We start from the raw sequence: 19,612 nt of genomic DNA, 5'->3' as shown, positions 1-19,612 counted from the left end.
GTACATGATTTGTATATGTCAGGCTCTGTTCTTTGTGCAGTGTCCTTAAATAAACTATTTTAAGTCATATTTAGTTTATACAAATTTGTTAAGCTCGATTGTGATGAAAACTTCAAACTTATTTGAACCACCCTCGAGTCCGCTTCCTGGAAAACCCAGTACTGGTGTCTTGTGAGAAGACGTGATCGTAACCCCAGTAGGGCTCGAACACACGACCCCTGGGTTGAGTGGCCGACACCGTAACCACTAAATCAACGCTCCTCACGAAAGTCAGGTTTGTCGTCTTTCTCTCAGATTGAACTGATAATTATTGAAAGTGTGCCGTTATCATACCTTGCTTGGTTGCGTTAATGAACAATATCATTACGTCTGCGGTGCAGTGGTCAGCAGAAATAACTACAAACCAGCCGGTTCGATTCCTGGTCGCGGCTGGTTCAGTGCTGTGTGCTTACTTAATCAAGCGGTATCAGCCAAAATTGGGTGATGTCAAGGTAAATATGACACTTGCCATAGGTTCGACCATACATTCCGCACTCAGCCCGTCCGTTTAGCTCAGTAGGGGGGAGTATATGTCTATGGATCGCGAGGTCGTGAGTTCGATCCCTGGGTGGTGCGTATGTTCTCCGTGACGGTTGATAAAAATACCTTGTGTCAGAAATCATTCGTCCTCCATCTCTGATTCATGTGGGGAAGTTGGCAGTTACTTGCGGAGAACAGGTTTGTACTGGTACAGAATCCAGGAACACCGGTTAGATTAACGGCAGGTACATAACTGAAATACTGTTGAAAACGGCGTTAAACCCAAAAACAAAAACAAACTGAAAACAAACAATATATTCCAGTTGACAATCCATCTTTTCCTTAGAATGTGTTACGCAAAGGAGACATTGGAACCGTCCTGGTATCGCTTATCTTTGATAACATTACTACCTGTAGTTAACTTAAAGTTTTTGAACTGATTTAAAGTTTTATTTATTCTAGTCTGACATCATTTTGTCAGTGACCAAGCTTTCGACAAGTACGAAATAACCAAAATGCCAATTTTTGTAACAATACCGGTATAATCTTTTTTGGGTTCTTTACAGTTCGGAAGACGCCTCTAGATTCAATGCTCTCTTCTCTTTTTTTTTCTTATCAAAAGTTCACTAAAATTGAAACTTAAAATAGGCAATTTTCAGAACACTACGGAAGTACCTGTATTCTGTAAAATAAAACTAATGAAGTACATTAAAAATAGAGGGATCAGCTGCACGTTATGTAACTTGTACGGCATCGTTATAAGAGTTTTATACTGAATTCACGTTGCGCTGTTTTGAATATGATGATATCCGAATGTGTCATAAGTTTCAAAATGTAACATGACCATTGGTATCCGATATTTTCCGAGATAATGTCAGACACACCAGAGATTTATTGAAATCTTACCGGGTCATTAAGATCACATTAAGATTGGAAGTCATCCCTCTGTTAAAACAACGATATCTCAGTATCTGACTGAATATTTTACCATTTCATCAGCTGTAATTACTATTATTGTAAGTGGTCAAGCACGAAATAGAAGCTGTTGGTTAATTTATGCACCGTCATCTATCTATTCATTTATCAGTCAATTAAGCAAAGTGGAATAATTGCGAATTCCGGTCTGATTAAGTGTAAATCTTTCAGATCTGTTAAAGCGCTGTCACAAAGGACCATTGTATATTGAACTGGTCAATTTAGTTCTCGTTACTGAAGACTTGTGCTTAATTTCCAATCTCAACAATGAAACCATGTACACCCATAGCCAGTATGCCGTCATGGTACCAGTACAGCAGTCCGGTTAATGTATGGACTGTTACCGCGCTTAAGGTATAACTATTTAAGGATTCAATGTTACTGTACATTACTGCGACTGCTTGCAAATACAATGACCGAGCTACAGTTTGTTGGATGGGTTGCAAGTCCAATTGTGTTTTTCACCCGTCAAAATGCATAAAATTAACATTTAAACCTTAAAACTGAACATTTTATTAAAAACAAGAGGGCCAAGATGGCCCTAGTTCGCTCACCTGAGTAACACACCATAACATGTTTTACCTAGTGATTTCATGGAGACAAATATTCTGACCAATTTTCTTTAATATTGGACCAAACAAGAGGGCCATGATGGCCCTATATCGCTCACCTGAGTATCATTGCTTTAACCAAAAACAAAAAGAAAAAAATCTTACAAGGTACAGATATGTCAAAAATCACATAAAAATTGGAGGTACCATCCATGTTGTACCACAGAAAAGTGGTCTCAGTTTTTCCCTATGGCCAATAATAAAAAAGTTACTAAATAAGCTATTTATAGTAACATAAAAGGGAAGTAATAAAACAAGAGGACCATGATGGTCCTGAATCGCTCACCTCTTCCCACATGACCCAGTTTTGAGTATGACGTCGTTTTTTCTATTATTTGACATAGTGACCTAGTTTTTGAGCTCATGTGATCCAGTTTTGAACTTGACCTAGATATTATCAAGATAAAAATTCTGACCAATTTTCATGAAGATCCATTGAAAAATATGGTCTCTAGAGAGGTCACAAGGTTTTTCTATTATTTGACCTATTGACCTAGTTTTCGAAGGTACGTTACCCTGTTTTGAACTTTACCTAGATATCATCAAGGTGAACATTCTCACTAATTTTCATGAAGATCTCATGAAAAATATGGCCTCTAGAGAGGTCACAAGGTTTTTCTATTTTTATACCTACTGGCCTAGTTTTTGACCGAACGTGACCCAGTTTCGAAACTGACCTAGATATCATCAAGGTGAACATTCAGATCAATTTTCATGAAGATCCATTGAAAAATATGGCCTCTAGAGAGGTCAAAAGATTTTAATAATTTTAGACCTACTGACCTAGTTTTTGACCGCAGTTGACCCAGTTTCAAACTTCATCTAGATATCATCAAGATGAACGTTCAGACCAACTTTCATACAGATCCCATGAAAAGTATGGCCTCTAGAGAGGTCACAAGGTTTTTTTATTATTTGACCTACTGACCTAGTTTTTTAAGGCAAGTGACCCAGTTTTGAACTTGACCTAGATATCATCAAGTTGAACATTCTGACCAATTTTTATGGAGATCCATTCACAAGTCTGGCCTCTAGAGAGGTCACAAGGTTTTTCTATTTTTAGATCTACTGACCTAGTTTTTGACCGCAGTTGACCCAGTTTCAAACTTCATCTAGATATCATCAAGATGAACATTCAGACCAATTTTCATACAGATCCCATGAAAAATATGGCCTTTAGAGAGGTCACAAGGTTTTATTTATTATTTGACCTACTGATCTAGTTTTTGAAGGCATGTGACCCACTTATGAACTTGACCTAGATATCATCAAGATGAACATTCAGACCAACTTTCATACAGATCCCATGAAAAATATGGCCTCTAGAGAGGTCACAAGGTTTTTCTATTATTTGACCTACTGACCTAGTTTTTTACGGCACGTGACCCACTTTCGAACATGACCTAGATATCATCAAGGTGAACATTCTGACCAATTTTCATGAAGATCTCATGAAATATATGGCCTCTAGAGAGGTCACAAGGTTTTTCTATTTTTAGACCTACTGACCTAGTTTTTGACCGCACGTGACCCAGTTTCAAACTTGACCTAGATATCATCAAGATAAACATTCAGACCAGCTTTCATACAGATCCCATGAAAAATATGGCCTCTAGAGAGGTCACAAAGTTTTTCTATTATTTGACCTACTGACCTAGTTTTTGACAGCACGTGTTCCAGTTTCGAACTTGACCTAGATATCATCAAGGTGAACATTCTGACCAATTTCCATGAAGATTTTGTGAAATACATGGCCTCTAGAGAGGTCACAAGGTTTTTCTATTTTTTGATCTACTGACCTAGTTTTTGATGGCACGTGACCCAGTTTCAAACGTGATCTAGATATCATCAAGATGAACACTCTGACCAATTTTCATGAAGATCTTGTGAAATATATGGCCTCTAGAGAGGTCACAAGGTTTTTCTATTTTTAGACCTACTGACCTAGTTTTTGACCGCACGTGACCCAGTTTCGAACCTGACCTAGATATCATCAAGATGAACATTCTGATCAACTTTCATAAAGATCCCATGAAAAATGTGACCTCTAGAGTGGTCACAAGCAAAAGTTTACGGACGCACGCACGCACGGACGACGGACACCGCGCGATCACAAAAGCTCACCTTGTCACTTTGTGACAGGTGAGCTAAAAATATTGTAAGCGAACAAAAGAAGGATCTGCCAAACAAAAAACAAGAGCACTGCAATGCAATGCAAATACAGAGCAATATTCACATAAAAAAAGTCATATGACCTTTGACCCCTACGTGTGACCTTGACATTGAATTTAGCCATCCAAAACATGCGCTCTGCACATCCTTTCAATGAGTGAAAAAGAATCAAGATCTTAGGTGATACAAGTTGTGTGCAAGTTTTGTTAAAATCAAATCATAAATTAAGCTGCTATTGTGTAGACAAGGTCAAAATAGCCAATTTTGGCCCTTTCAGGGACCACGGCCGGTTCAAAAAAGGAATCAAGATCTTTTGGTGACACAAGTTTTGTGCAAGTTTGGTTAAAATCAAATCATAAACAAAGCTGCTATTGTGCAGACAAGGTCAATATAGCTCATTTTGACCCCTTCAGGAGCCATAACTCTGGAACCCATAATGGAATCTTGCCAGTTCCACAAAGGAACCAAGATCTTATCGTGATACAAGTTGTGTGCAAGTTTGGTAAAAATCAAATCATAAATAAAGCTGCTATTGTGCAGACAAGGTCAAAATAGCTAATTCCGGCCGTATCAGGGGCCATAACTCTGGAACCCATTAAGGGATCTGGCCGGTTCAAGAAAGGAACCAAGATCTTATGGTGACACAAGTTTTGTGCAAGTTTGGTTAAAATCAAATCATAAATGAAGCTGCTATTGTGCAGACAAGGTCAAAATAGCTAATTTTGGGCCTTTCAGGGACCATAACTCTGGAACCCACAAAGGAATCTGGCCACTTCCAGAAAGGAACCAAGATCTTATAGTGATACAAGTTGTGTGCAAGTTTGGTAAAAATCAAATCATAAATAAAGCTGCTATTGTGCAGACAAGCTCAAAATACCTAATTTTGGCCCTTTCAGGGGCCATTACTCTGGAACCCATAACTGGATCTGGCTAGTTCAAGAAAGGAACCGAGATCTTATGGTGATACAAATTGTGTGCAAGTTTGGTTAAAATAAAATCATAAATGAAACCACTATCGTGCAGACAAGAAATTGTTGACAGACGGACGTACGCACGGATGGACGAAGGGTGATCACAAAAGCTCACCTTGTCACTATGTGACAGGTGAGCTAAAAATGTGGCCTCTTAAGTGTAAAGAAGCATTTTCTTTGACTTGACCTAGTGACCTAGTTTTTTAATCAATATGACCCAGATTCGAACTTGTACAACATTTCATGAAAACAAACATTCTGACAAAGTTTCGGGAAGATTGGAGCAAACAAGAGGGCCATGATGGCCCTATATCGCTCACCTGTTATCATTGCACTTGAGGACAAGAAGGTCCTCAGAAAAAATATCTAAGTCCAAAGGACAGGAACAACAAAGGAAAGAAATTTAACCAAAAAGAAAAAAAAATTTTTTTACAAGGTATAGATATGTCAAAATACACCTAAATATTGGAGGTACCATCCATGTTGTACCACAGAAAAGTGGTCTCAGTTTTTCCCTATGGCCAATAATAAAAAACGTTACTAAAAATAAGCTATTTATAGTAACGTAAAAGGGAAGAAATTAAAAAGAAAATTATTGTAAGTGAACAAAAGAAGGATCTGCCAAATAAATCTGTTGACATAAATGAAATTTCAGATCAGTATCTTCATTAGTTACGGATATATTCCCATTTTAATTTGAAATAAAGGGAGGTAATCTGACATAAAATCAGTCCATAGTTATCTACCCTGATTGGCTCAGTCCAACTAATGACAATAATGAAATTTCAAATAAGTCCTATAAGTACTTACTGATATTAATCCATTTTGACTACAATCAAGGGAGGTAATCAGATATAAAATAACACTGGAACCTACGATTGGATCTGATTTGTCATGAAATCCAAGATTTATTGTTGTTGAAGATATTTTGGAAGTTTGTATCAAATAAAACCATAAATGAAGTCTCTATATGGCTGCAAAAGCCAAAATAGCCAATTTTGGACCTTTAAGGGGCCGTAACTCTGGAACCCATGATGGAATCTGGCCAGTTGAAGAAAAGAACCAAGATCTTGTGGTGATACAAGTTGTGTGCAAGTTTGGTTAAAATCAAATCATAAATGAAGTTGCTATTGTGCAGACAAGGTCAAAATAGCTAATTTTGGCCCTTTCAGGGGCCATAACTCTGGAACCCAATAAGGGATCTGGCCGATTCAACAAAGGAACTGAGATCTTATGGCAACACAAGTTTTGTGCAAGTTTGATTAAATTCAAATCATAAATGAAGCTGCTATTGTGCAGACAAGGTCAAAATAGCTAATTCTGGCCCTTTCAGGGGCCATAACTCTGGAACCCATAAAGGAATCTAGCCAGTTCAAGAAAGGATCCAAGATGTTATAGTGATACAAGTTGTGTGCAAGTTTGGTTAAAATAAAATCATAAATGAAGCTGCTATTGTACAGACAAGGTCAAAATAGCTAATTCTGGCCCTTTCAGGGGCGATAACTCTGGAACCCACAAAGGAATCTGGCCAGTTCAAGAAAGGAACCAAGATCTTATGGTGATACAAGTTGTGTGCCAGTTTGGTAAAAATCAAATCATAAATAAAGCTACTATTGTGCAGACAAGGTCAAAATAGCTGATTTTGGCCCTTTCAGGGGCCATAACTCTGGAACCCATAATGGGATCTGGCCAGTTCAAGAAAGGAACCGAGATCTTATGGTGATACAAGTTGTGTGCAAGTTTGGTTAAAATAAAATCATAAATGAAACCACTATCGTGCAGACAAGAAATTGTTGACAGACGGACGGACGCACGGACACACGACGGACGAAGGGTGATCACAAAAGCTCACCTTGTCACTATGTGACAGGTGAGCTAAAAAGTGGCCTCTAGAGTGTATATAAGCTTTTCCTTTGATATGACCTTGTGACCTAGTTTTTGACCACATATGACATCCAAGACATTATAATAACAAACATTCTGAACAAGTTTTATGAAGACAGAATAAACAAGAATGCCAGAATGTCAAAATATACGCCCGTCATAGCAAATTTCTTTACTCTAGCACCTATATTTGCAAATGGAATTTTAATTTTGTGGTTGTTTAGTAATCATTGTAAGTCTTTTGTTTTTCTAAGTCCACCATAAAAACTCCTTACCAGGTAGAGATACCTTAATATACACCTAAAATTGGAAAATAACATCTATGTTGTACCACAGAAAAGTGGTCTTGGTTTTTCCCTACGGTCAATTATAAAAATGTTACAATATAAGTTATTTATAGTAACAACTAAGGGAAGTTAATCTTAAAAAAAAAAAAAAAAAACCCAAAAAAATTTGTAAGTCCACACAAAAATCTTTACCAGGTAGAGATTGGTCAAAATACGCCTCAAAATTGGATGTAGCATGCATGTTGTACTACAGAAAAGTGGTCTCGATTTTTCCCTACGACTAGTAATGAAAAAGTTACAATATAAGCTATTTATAGTAACAACAAAGAGAAGTTAATTCTAAAGAAGGGAACTGCGCATGACACTTCGTCTCATGATAGTGTATCATTGTGTCAAATTACATCAAAATCCCTCCATGCATGAAGAAGAAATGCTTCGGACAAAGTCATTCTTGTATCTGACCTTTGGCCTCTGTGACCTTGACCTTAGACCTAGGGACCTGGTTCTTGCACATGACACTCCGTCTTATGGTGTTGAACATTTGTGCCAAGTTATATCAAAATCCCTCTATGCATGAAGAAGAAATGCTCCGGACAAGGTTTTCATTCTTGTATCCTTTGACCTCTAAGTGTGACATTGACCTTAGACCTAGGGACCTGGTTCTTGCGCAGGACACTCCGCCTCGTGGTGGTGAACATTTGTGCCAAGTTATATCAAAATCCCTCTATGCATGAAGAAGAAATACTCCGGACAAAGTTTTCATTCTTGTATCCTTTGACCTCTAAGTGTGACCTTGACCTTAGACCTAGGGACCTGGTTCTTGCACATGACACTCCGTCTCATGATGATGAACAATTGTGCCAACTTTCATCAAAATCCCTCCATGCATGAAGAAGATATGCTCCGGACAAAGTAATTCTTGAATTTGACCTTTGACCTCTAACTGTGACCTTGACCTTAGACCTAATGACCTGGTTTTTGCACAGGACACTCCGCCTCATGATGGTGAACAACTGTGCCAAGTTTCATCAAAATCTCTCCATGCATGTAGAAAATATGCTCCGGACAAAGTCTGTGGACGCTGCCCGCCCGCCCGCCAGGGGCGTTCCCATAATACGTCCCGTTTTTCAAACGGGCGTATAAAAATGTACCCCCTAGGGTGTAAACAAGCTTATTTTTTTATTTGACCTAGTGACCTAGTTTTTGACCCCACATGACCCGGATAAAAAATCATGCGATATTTCATGCAGACAAACATTCTGACCAAGCTTCATGCACATCAAATGAACAAAAGTGTTAACAAGCTTTTCCTTTGATTTTACTGGCTGACCTAGTTTTTGACCCTAATAGACCCAGTTTCAAACTTGTGGCCTAGGAATCATCAAGATAAACATTCTGACCAAGTTTCATGAAGATAGGGTCATAAATGTGGCATCAAGAGTGTTAACAAGCTTTTCCTTTGATTTGAACGGGTACGTGATCTAGATTTTGACCCCATATGACCCAATTTGACCTTAGCCTAGAAATCACCAAGATAAACATTCTGACCAAGTTTCATGAAGATAGGGTCATAAATGTGGCCTCTAGGTTGTTAACAAGCTTTTTCTTTGATTCAGGGGCAGTAACTCTAGAACCCATGATGGAATCTAGCCGGCTTTCAAAAGAAACTGAGATCTTATTAAGTTGTGTGTAAGTGTGGTTAAAATCAAATGTAAAATGACACTTCTATCGTCTTCACACGGTAAAAATTAACAAATTTTGGCTCTTTCAGGGGTCAATCAGGGGCCGTAACTCTGGAACGTACAATTGGATCTGACAGATTCATCACAGAATCCAAGATATATTGTTGTTGAAGATATTTTGCACGTTTGTATCAAATCAAACCATAAATGAAGTCTCTATAATGGCTGCAAAAGTCAAATTAGCAAATTTTGGCCTTTTAAGGGGCCATAACTCTGGAACCCATGATGGGGTCTGGCCAGTTTTCTAAAGGAACCGAGATATTATGCCAATACAAGTTGTGTGCAAGTTTGACTAAAGTTGATTGCAAAATGTGGTCTCTATCGTGTTCACAAGAAGACGGACGACCGACAACGGGCGATCACAAAAGATCACAAAAGCTAAAAACAGTTATCCAAAATAGGATTGAAAAACATATTAATCGATTTTGTATTCATGGCGGAAAATGTGGCAGCCAAATTTCAAATAAAGGCATTATGAGTCTTTAATGCTGGACAGCAACCAAAAGAATCTACCAGTCCATACCACCTACACTCACCCTACTTTACTACTAGGCTATCGAGGCGGTTTCACTGTGTGTCTGATTGCCTATATGACATGTACCCAATGTCAGCCACTATATGTGTCAAAAGTTGATACACTGTTTTGTACCTGCTGTAAAGAAAGAACTCTAAGTCGTTCCAGAAGTTGTCTTACACTACTAATTGTCTACAGCGAAATATAGTTGTCAACGACACTTTGAGCATTTAAATACATTTAAGTAAACTTCCTACTCACACTGCATGAAGACCTCTTAAACACGTTACACTTCCTGAACAGGACACCTAATAAAGCAGAATGTACAAATACTTTTTTTATCTATTTTATTCACAAATAAAAATACTTGTAAGCTACAAATACTTGTAAACAGATAAAATTATCACAATTCTATAAGTAAACGAAGATGAAATTGAACACATACATTTTCTCGTACCCAAAGAAGTATTTGAGACATGCCATGAGAAAACCAGCATAGTGCGTTTACGACCTGCATTGATCCAGACCAGCCTGAGCATCCGCGCAGTCTGGTCAGGATCCATGCTGTTCGCTAACAGTTTCTCTAATTGCAATAGGTTTTGAAAGTTAACAGCATGGATCCTGACCAGACTGCATGGATGTGCAGGCTGGTCTGGATCCATGCCGGTCGCAAAGCTACTATGTTGGCTTTCTCATGGCATAGCTCATTTCACAGTTTAGTTACTGTCATGTCTTGAACTTATTTCAACAAGTAAATCTTCAAAGAAAAAGTAACGTATACATAAAATAATTATAGCAGTCTTAACAAACAAAATATCGCTATATATTAAACAAACATATAGATACATATCACAAATGTCACAGCATTTCAACAAGTAAACTGAATAGACACGTATTTTTGATTGTATAATGTAAACAGGAAGACAGAAAATGTTTTGACAAGGTCACGGTTCTTAAGTATCGGTTCTTTGTAAATATTCACTGTTTTGGACTTTTTAAAACAGACGATATGGTCATATACAAGAAAGTATAAATATTCAGAGAGGGACGGTACAGATTTCTCATTTCGACAGACTGCACAGTGCAAGAATCCGATGTTTTAATTAAGAAATAATAAACAGCAAAACCATGTTTTAATAACTTTAAACACAATGGAGATGTTACATGCTTGTGTAATAATTTCCCCAACTAAATTATTCTATGTACATAAAATTGACCAGGAGTGTTTAAATATCGCAAAACATGGTTCTGCTGTATATTGATTTTCATGCTTATATTTATCTATGTAAAAAATGGATGAAATTGGGCAGCAATATTTCTTGGCGCATGTGCAGCGCTAAATAGTAGGTCGACATGACGTCAGTGTGACAGTGTTTTGATAATACTGTCATTGACATTTCTGGTCGAAAGGAAATGATACAGTTGGAATAATAACCTTAACTTAAAACTTTGTTATTTATAGCACCGAGATGGGGAAAATGGGAAGGCGGGCTCATAAATGGATTACTAGCAATATCATCGTATGATGTATATTTTTGTATTTAAGTTCTCCAGTTATTGATCAGAAACAACTGAGCCTTAAGGTCACTGTAACTCTGACCTTAGACCTACTGACCGTTGACTACATGCAGTCAGAAAAAAAAGCTCCCAGGTTATCAGCCGGAATAATTTTCAATATTGAGGACATCGTAACCTTGACTGATCCTGGAACAATAGATGTAATCTTCATGTAAAAGTTTGTTGACCGTTAGTCAAAGCTTCTCCAGTAATTTATCAGAAACCATTTTTATTCTTGAATTCAATCGAATGTTAAATTCTGCCCTACTGACCACTAAAACTATGTAGTCCGTCTACTGATCATATGCAATTATCCAATTAAGTTTAATGGTTGTACCATCAAACGTTCTCCTACCATTTATCTGAAACTGTTTTCATTGTCAAGGTTACTGTGCACTTGATTTTAACTAACTACACAGAATCATTCTATGATGTTAGAGGTCTGTAGGCACAGATAGTCTCCAGTTCTTAATTGAAAACCAAATGGCAGATCGACCCAGCAACATTAAACCTCCTCTTTGAACAAAGTCATAAATTTGGGTAAGAAGTAGATTAAACGCTGCTTTCTATGTAATATGAACCCAACATCACAGACAAGTCATAATATTCACACAAACAAAGTAAATTCACTGAATAACTAAACATATTACAATTAAAAATACAATGTCAAATCAATACAACATTTATTTACTATGTTCCAGCATAGTCTGCCCTCTAAACACCTAATTCATTACTAACATAGTTTGATGTCAGCTAAAAAATAAACACAATAAATAATAACAGGAGTTGCTTGGAAAACATATATGCCCCAGATGATGACCTGTCTGATGCAGGTGGCTAAGTAATTCTGTATGCTGTGACCTTGAGTTTTGACAAAATGATATAATAAACATCAGGGATCATCTACAGGCAACAATCTTAACAAAACTGTCAGCCAAAGCATTCTTTAGTTATTGAGCAGAAACCATTTTCTGTCTAGGTCACTGTGACCTTGACCTTTGAAATACTGACCAGTAAAAAATTTCATCATCTACTGACTGCAATCAATCATCCTATAAGTTTGTCAAGTGTAGGCCAATGCATTCTTTAGTATTGAGCAGAAACAGTTTTCAGTCTCAAAGTCATCAAGTCCAATATGGTTAACCTACTGACCAAATTCAATCATCCTACCAAGTCTGAGCATTGTGAGACCTCGCATTCTTAAGTTATTGATTGGAAACTAAATGGTGTACTGACTGATAGACTGACAAACCAACATCCAGAAAAACATAATACCCACTCTTCTTCTCAGGGGACATTAGAATAGTCCAAAGTGCATTACCATGGAAATATTATTCACAGATGTCCCCCACAATACTATATACATGTATAATTAACTGCAATCACTGCAACCTCACCCGCATTCTACAAACAAAGAAACCCCAACAATATGAATGTTTAGCAATGATGCTTCTTAGGAAACTTCTAACATTTATCACTTTTGTTGCATTTTTTTAAAATCAGTTTCTGTTGCTTTGTTACCCTGCCTTCAGCCTAACCAAAGTTTTACAGCAAAAACAATTTAAAAATGTAATCTCATAAACTTCGAAAAGATCAAACATCAAAACAATTTAAAGACAACAGTTTCACTTTAATTTTTTATGTTAAACACAGATCATAAATAACAAATGTTTTCTATGAAAAATAACTAAAAAATGTACACTTATGCAAACAGACAAGTGCAACAAAAGCCTCTGACAACAAATTACTGTATGTTTATATTGATTAAACTAGTGTGTCAGGAATGTCTTTCCCGTCAAAGTAAATACACACTGATGATCTAGAGTCGGACTTCTCATCATCCTTTAATAATGAACTGAACTCTGTTAAAGATTCATTCGAAGAACAACGGGACGACAAATAAGTTTGTTTGTTTATATCCGACTGTCTGTTAGTCTTTGCAGGCATTTTTGTTTCTATGGGTGGGGTATCAGGAGAACTAAGGAAAGGATTGGTATTTTTAACATTGGACGATGTGAATTTTGGTGCTGGTGCGTGAAAGGCTGATTGCTCACTAACAGGAAGATCGTGTAATAGTTTTGATATGGCTCTTTGCTTGTCCGTCGGACTAAATGGCCTCAGTCGCTCTCGAGAGGTGAATGGTTTTGAGTATGTTGGACTAGTTGGACTTGTGGGGCTTACGGTGTCTGTATCAATTGTGTAAGATTTAACAAAACGATGATGTCTTGAAGGAACAGGAGGCGGAGCTAAAGATGGGATTGTTTCTTCAGGCTTCGGTTTTGGAGTTTTCTTACCGACTGATTTTGTTTCCTCTGGCATTGTAAACATGTGTATGCGTGATTGGACTAAACTTTGAGGACTATGGTCCTTCTTGTCAGGAGATGTTACAAGAGGTTTTGGCTTATCGTATGCTGGTGGACTAAGTGGGTTGGTTGGGCTAATGTAACTAAAAGGGCTTTGAACAGGACTTCCAATAGAACCCACTGATGACTGATCAATCTGGGATGGTATGTGTGCGGGTTTTCTTTTTCTGATACTGTATCTGAAGTGAGATGGTTCCTCGTGCACTGACTGTGCACTTTGTGGAGGACTTTCTGCTCCAAAGATAGATCCGTAACCAGTGCCATCCAGACCTTCAACTGGACTGTCAAATGACCGTCCTCTTGGTGGAGGTGACAGCGGACCATGGTCTCCTCTTAGCTGACGTACCGGACTTGAAGACGGGGATCGATCTTTGACTATTCGAGCACCTTGTCTGGCTATACGCCCCCTGGCAGTACCTGATGGGGCATGAATATCAGCATGTGGGTCATCATGTGATTTAGACCGCTGTATATAGCGTGGTCGGCTTGGCTACAGAGAAAAGAAGCACATAAACAATATGTAACATAAAGCTTATACACTCATGAAAAACAGGACCATAAATAGAAAACGTATAGAAGAAGTCTGATATCAAGTGAGTTCACAGAATCATACATAACAAACACGAAACCTCCTAATGCTTATTAGCCTGCATGTAGTTTTGCTTCAATATTTCCTACATACAAAGAACAAATAAAATCTATGTGTTGAACTTTTTTCATAAAAATAATGAATTGTGTAACATAATGAAATGGACATAGATCTCATGTATATATATTATATGGTGCTTAAAAGTAAAACATATCATTGAGATATATGTTGGTTCATAACACAATCACCATCAAACACAAGCACTGTAATACAGTTACATCCAACAATAAAAAATCTAGGAACACTACACAGCCATGATATACTTTTTACATCCATTAAAAAGTACTATACATAATTATTAATATACGACAACACATAACAATAAATTAAAAGCACATACCACAAGCACCAATAGGTAACACAACCAGAAAACAAGTGACTACAATGTACATACCATATCTAAGCAATGCTAGGAAAACTAATTACCACTAAGTCTCAAATACTGTATTTCTTTGTCTTATTGTCTACATTGACTGTATAATTAACTTTATGTATCTTGTTTATATTACAGTGTACACTGCTATAGGGTTTCAATTAGAAGTGGCTGGTTTCTCCATACATGGCTGCTCCTACTGTATATTTTTTTATAATTGTTATTGTATGGACTTCCATGGCTGAGTGATTAAGGTCGCCAACTTCGACTCACTTGCTCCTCACCAATGTGGATTCAAAACCTCGCTTAGCGTGTAGCATTCTTCATGTCTGGAAGCCATACAGCTTTATACCCTGGAGGCTGCCCATGCCTTATACAATGCTTAGAGGTGCATCTGGTGGTCTTCTTCTACCATAAAAAGCTGGAAAAGTTGCTATATGATATAAATTATGTTGGCGCAACTCTAAACCCAACAAAACAAGGGCTCGTTGAACACAAATGCCCCCCTTGATGCATTCAGTAATTGCACAAGAAACAGAAATTGTATGCTGACTGTAAACAAAAGTTCTACAGTTCTGGTTCAATTTCACCTTGACTTTTAACCTAACAAGAGATCACAGAGTGATCTTGGCACCCACCACTAAGCCATTTTTGAACGTTTCGAATTTCAAGACTAGCTCAAGGTCAAAATCAAGGTCAAATTTCATTCAGTACAAAACACTGTGCATGTGGTCCAAATTTGAAAGCTGGGGCTTCAGAAATGTGAAAGTAGGTCACTAGATCAATTTCAAGGTCAAAGTTTATTTCGGTACATAAAACTATGCATGTGGTCCAAATTTGAAGGCTGTAGCTTGAGAAATGTGAAAGTAGGTCACTAGGTCAAAATCAAGGTCAACCCATGTCAAGGTTCAGCTTGCCACTCAAAACAATACATGTGGTCCAAATTGAATGATACAGGTTACGGACATGAAGATTCTAAGTTTTTTCCTATATAAACCTATATTAACCATGTGACCCTGGGGTGAGGCCACATTTGAGCCTAGAGGGATAATTTGAACAAACTTGGTAGAGAACCACTAGATGATGCTACATTACAAATATCAAAGCCCTAGGCTTTGTGGTTTGGACAAGAAGATTTTCAAAGCTTTTCCCTATATAAGTCTATGTAAACCGTGTGACCCCCAGGGCGGGGCCATATTTGATCCTAGGGGAATAATATTGGACAATCTTAGTAGAGGACCACTAGATGATGTCATATACCAAATATCAAAGCCCTTTGACCTGTGGTTTTGGACAAGAGGCTTTTCAAAGTTTTTTCCTTTATAAGTCTACATAAACCATGTGACCCCCAGGGTGGGGCCATATTTGACCCCAGGGAAATAATCTGAACAATCTTGGTAGAATACCACTAGATTTTGCTACATACCAAATATCAAAGCCCTAGGCCCTGTGGTTTTGGAAAAGAAGATCAGAAACCATTTTAAACTGTTCCTGGCCAATGTGACCTTTGACCTAATGACCTCAAAATCAATAGAGGTCATCTGCTGGTCATGACCAACCTCATTATCAATTTTCCTGATACTAGGCCCAAGCGTTCTTGAGTTATTGCTCGGAAACCATTTTACTGTTCCTGGTCACTGTGACCTTGACCTTTGACATACTGACCTCAAAATCAATAGGGGTCATCAGCTGGCATGACCAACCTTCCTATCAACTTTCATGACCCTAGGCCTAAGCATTCTTGAGTTATCATCCGGAAACCGTTCAACTGTTCAGGGTCACTGTGACCTTGACCGTTTATATACTGACCTCAAAATCAATAGGGGTCATCTGCTGGTGATGACCAACCTTCCTATCAACTTTCATGATCCTAGGCCCAAGGGTTCTTGAGTTATCATCCGGAAACCATTTTACTAATCAGGGTCACTGTGACCTTGACCTTTGACATACAGACCTCAAAATCGATAGGGGTCATCTGCTTGTGATGACCAACCTCTCTATCAATTTTCATGATCCTAGGCCCAAGGGTTCTTGAGTTATCATCCGGAAACAGATTGGTCTACATTCCAACCGACCGACATACCGACCGACATCTGCAAAACAATATACCCCTCCTTCTTCGAAAGGGGGCATAATCAAAAACCACCACTGAATCCACTGCCAGGTTATCTGTTTTTGCTGAAAATTCATATCTTACAATCTAAACAAGAGGGTCATGATGACCCTGGATCGCTCACCTGAGTAATATGAGCTACATGTTTCAAATGTCAAACTGATGATAAAATATTAAGAAAGTCAGTAGGTCACGTTCATGGTCAATGAAATTCAGTTTTACGATTTCTGTGCAAAACTGTGTATGTCATCAAAATTTCCAGGCTGTATCTTAAAAAACAAGAAAGCAGGTCAGTAGGTTAAGGTCACAGTCAAGTGACATCATATTACTTGGGGTCATCAGGTAATTATAATTAAATAGTCTTGGAAATAGGATCAGATGATTTTTTGAGTATTTTTCCTATATAACTCACATAATAACCATGTGACCCCAGGGCGGGGCCTCTTTTAACCCCAGGGGCATAATGTGAACAGTTTTGGTAGAGGACTACTAGGCAATGCATCATACCAAATATCAAAAGCCTAGGTCATATGGTTTCTGACAAGATTTTTAAAGCCTTTTCCTATATAAGTCTATATAAAACTTGGGACCCCAGGGCAGGGCCTCTTTTCACCCAAGGGGAACAATTTGAACCATTTTGGTTGAGGACCATAAGACAATGCTACAAACCAAATATCAAAGGTCTAAGTGTTGTGGTTTCAGACAAGAAGATTTTTAAACTTTTTTTCCTGGTAAGTCTATGTAAAACTTGTGACCCTCGGGGCGGGGCCATATTTGACCCTAGGGGGATAATTTGAACAATCTTGGTAGAGGACCACTAGATGATGCTTCATACCAATTATCAAAGCCTTAGGTCATGTGGTTTTGTACAAGAAGATTTTCAAAGTTTTCCCTATATAAGTCTATATAAACCTTGTGACCCCGGGGCGGGGCCATATTTGACCCTAGGGGGATAATTTGAAAAGTTTTGGTAGAGGACAACTAGATGATGCTACACACCAGATATCAAAGTCCTAGGTCCTGTGGTTTTGGACAAGAAGATTTTTAAAGTTATTCCTTTCGGTTGACATGGCAACCAGAGTTCTGCATGGAATTCAATGCTTTGAAAAATTTTGAAAGGGGGCTACCCAAGGATCATTCCTGTGAAGTTTGGTGTAATTCTGCCCAGTGGTTTTCAAGAAGAAGATATTTTTAGGAAATGTTGACGGACGGATGACTGACGACGGACGACGGACATTGAGCGGTCACAAAAGCTCACCATGAGCCTTTGGCTCAGGTGAGCTAAAAAGTGATGAGGAAGTAAATTTTCTTTAATTTCATATCAATTTATTTATCTATCTGCCTGTAGATAAAATCTTTACAAAACCATTCCTAAGCTTGTGTTTTCTGTCCAATGTATATACGTAATATTACAGTCTGGCACTTATTTTATAACCTATATTTACAATGTACAACAACCACACATGTAATTATGAAATAAAGCTATTTGACCTTCAGCCTCCAAGTGAGACCTTGACCTTGGACCTAGACCTAGGTCATGTACTCTGTCCATCAACTTGATGACGTACACCGTGAAAAAAGATTTAGGAAAATCTTTTCAGGTGTTTAGAATATATTGTGTAGATCCAAAATACAGCTATTGGACATTCTGTCTACAAGTGTTGTAACCTTGGACCTAGTTGCCCAAACCATGCAATATGCATGTTGTCTTGATGAAGTTGAGAAGTGATGATAGTTTTATGAATTTCAAAATCCTTCCATCTGTTTAGACAATACAGAGTAGACAAGAAATAAAACTACTTGACCTTCAAAGTGTGACCTTTGCCTATGTCCTAGTGGCTGGTTACCATTTATGTGTATTTATTTCAAAATCCATTAATCTGGAGAAATATCTTTGGATCAACTGAGCAGCAGATAAACTTAAATGGCTTTAATGTAGTCCCAACTTTGTACACAGAGGTATAATGGCATTGTCTAGAACTTGTAAGCACTGTTATTAGTAAAAAACACCATGCAACAATGCTAATTATTGAAATAGAACACACACAATAAAATATAAAAACATCAAAATCTATGTCAAAGTTAGTAAAAGCAACAATTTTTACCATGATGGCAGTATTTCTAAACAAAAAGCAATTATTTTGATCACATACATTTCATAATGAAATAAATATTTAACCATTATCACAGTGTATAAAATGAGCTTGAAAGCAGCAACCACTTTTATCTTACAACTTATGCTTTCTGTTACTAGCCTAGTTACAGGTAAAATGCCCAACTTTTAGGAATACTGAAAAGCTCTGACCTATAACATGCCCAAGCCCCTTTTATGTTCAAATCCCTCGAAAATTAAATACTGAAAGAAACTGAAAAATACTACTTTACTATGACCAATGAATTCTCCCAGCTTTCTTTTACCTTCCTTACAGCACTACTGTCATAAAAATATAGAAAAAATACTTAAATGGCTGCATTAAATACGGTCAATGGTGATAAAGCATTTCTGAAAATAATTATGACTCTGACTAACTACTTTGATTTCAAGAAAAGTTCCATATCACAGCCACTAATAGTTTTTTAACACTTTTCTTTCAGCATCATTTAAATTTTTGTAATACATTGAACAGGATCTTTCAAATGACTAAATCACAAATGTAAGACAAGTCTTTAATTTCAAAGATCTAGTGACCAATAAATTTGTTGTTAAAAATTCTACCCTGGTGGGGCAACATCAAGAAGTACCTATGGTCAATACCAAATTCTACCATATTTAACAAATTAATGTTATTTGTCTTGTCATGGTAACTGAAATTCCAAAGCATCCATGCACCATGAGAATACAGAGTTGTATAGAGTAAAAGGCCCCTGATGAAACCAAAAAT

At 37.5% G+C, this 19,612-nt stretch overlaps 1 protein-coding gene across 1 annotated transcript in view; it reads right to left on the bottom strand.

Annotated features, from left to right (window-relative positions):
- Positions 1 to 10,005: 10,005 nt before the first annotated feature.
- The window catches only part of LOC123552947 (protein unc-80 homolog), a 101,962-nt gene continuing 92,355 nt past the window's right edge, over positions 10,006 to 19,612 (bottom strand). The window contains 1 exon segment of the mRNA XM_053541548.1: positions 10,006 to 14,085. Within this exon segment, the coding sequence (XP_053397523.1) occupies positions 12,997 to 14,085 (1,089 nt within the window). The 3' untranslated portion in view covers positions 10,006 to 12,996.

Source organism: Mercenaria mercenaria, chromosome 4, assembly GCF_021730395.1.
Source record: "Mercenaria mercenaria strain notata chromosome 4, MADL_Memer_1, whole genome shotgun sequence".
Taxonomy (NCBI): Eukaryota; Metazoa; Mollusca; class Bivalvia; order Venerida; family Veneridae; genus Mercenaria; species Mercenaria mercenaria.
The sequence above is the reverse complement of the archived record's forward strand: the minus strand, read 5'-3'. Positions and strand labels throughout refer to the sequence as shown.